We start from the raw sequence: 947 nt of genomic DNA on the forward strand, positions 1-947 counted from the left end.
CGATTATTTTAGAATTTGTAGTGTTTATTTTTTCTTCATGTGTTCACGTGCTAATCATTTAGCTGTGTATAAACTTTAATTCTTACCTTCAGAGCAACTTTTCCCCTTTGTGTCTTTTTGGTTTTTCTTCACAATATCTTCAACCTTCCTCATTAACTGTCCAGGGTCTCCAGGGTGAGCTGTAGACATCTCATAGAATCTTCCTCCACACTCAGTAATAAGGTCTTCAATGAGTTGGGGTATCGGTCTACTCTCATGTGTCAGGATGACCACTGAGTGTTTGAGGGTAACTCCGTCAAACAGCTTCAAGAAGGAATCCAGTTTTTTTCTGTGCTTATTACTGAAATTTGAGGGATTCACAAACAGCAGCAGAACATTTGGTTTAGGAGAACAGTGACTGTTACAGGTCTCCACCACCTTCTCCATGTTCTCATTTGCCAGACTGATCAAGTCAGGAGATGTCACCATTGTTGCTGGTTTTCCTCTCAGCTTTCCACAGTGGACATAACATTTGGAAGATGGGATATGTAGGACAAGCTTTTCTTCTTGATTCACCTTTTTAACAAGTCTAATCTTTTTTTGTGTGCCTTCTCCAAGTAGTACAATCCTAAAAGGATCTGCCACAAAACATAGAGAAAAATTAAATGTTAAAACATAATCTTATAAAGAATATGTCCAATATGCTGGAAAACCCAAATCAAACTGAAATCACTTTGAGTTTCATTTAAATTAAGACAGGCCTTTTTGTGTTGCAACATCAAAAGCAGCAATTCAAAATGCTTCAGATGAGAATAAAGATACAAGTTCAAAACACCAAAGGCATTAAAAAACATAATAAATCAAATAATATAATGTAAAAATGCAGAAATAATCAAATAAAATAGATTAAGACAGCAAGATATAAAGCAAATTATGGAATTATCTTTAGCAGTTATTGGTAAGTTGCA

General features: G+C 35.2%; 1 protein-coding gene across 1 annotated transcript in view; it reads right to left on the reverse strand.

Annotated features, from left to right (window-relative positions):
* LOC106941874 (GTPase IMAP family member 7-like) overlaps nt 1–468 on the reverse strand; it is a 6,661-nt gene extending 6,193 nt beyond the window's left edge. The window contains exon 1 of the mRNA XM_015025011.1: nt 158–468. Coding sequence (XP_014880497.1) covers nt 158–468 — 311 coding nt within the window. The remainder of the gene's footprint in view (nt 1–157) is intronic.
* Nucleotides 469–947: the final 479 nt, after the last annotated feature.

Source organism: Poecilia latipinna, unplaced genomic scaffold, assembly GCF_001443285.1.
Source record: "Poecilia latipinna isolate Pla-1442-1.1 unplaced genomic scaffold, P_latipinna-1.0 Scaffold3914, whole genome shotgun sequence".
In the NCBI taxonomy this organism is placed as follows: domain Eukaryota; kingdom Metazoa; phylum Chordata; class Actinopteri; order Cyprinodontiformes; family Poeciliidae; genus Poecilia; species Poecilia latipinna.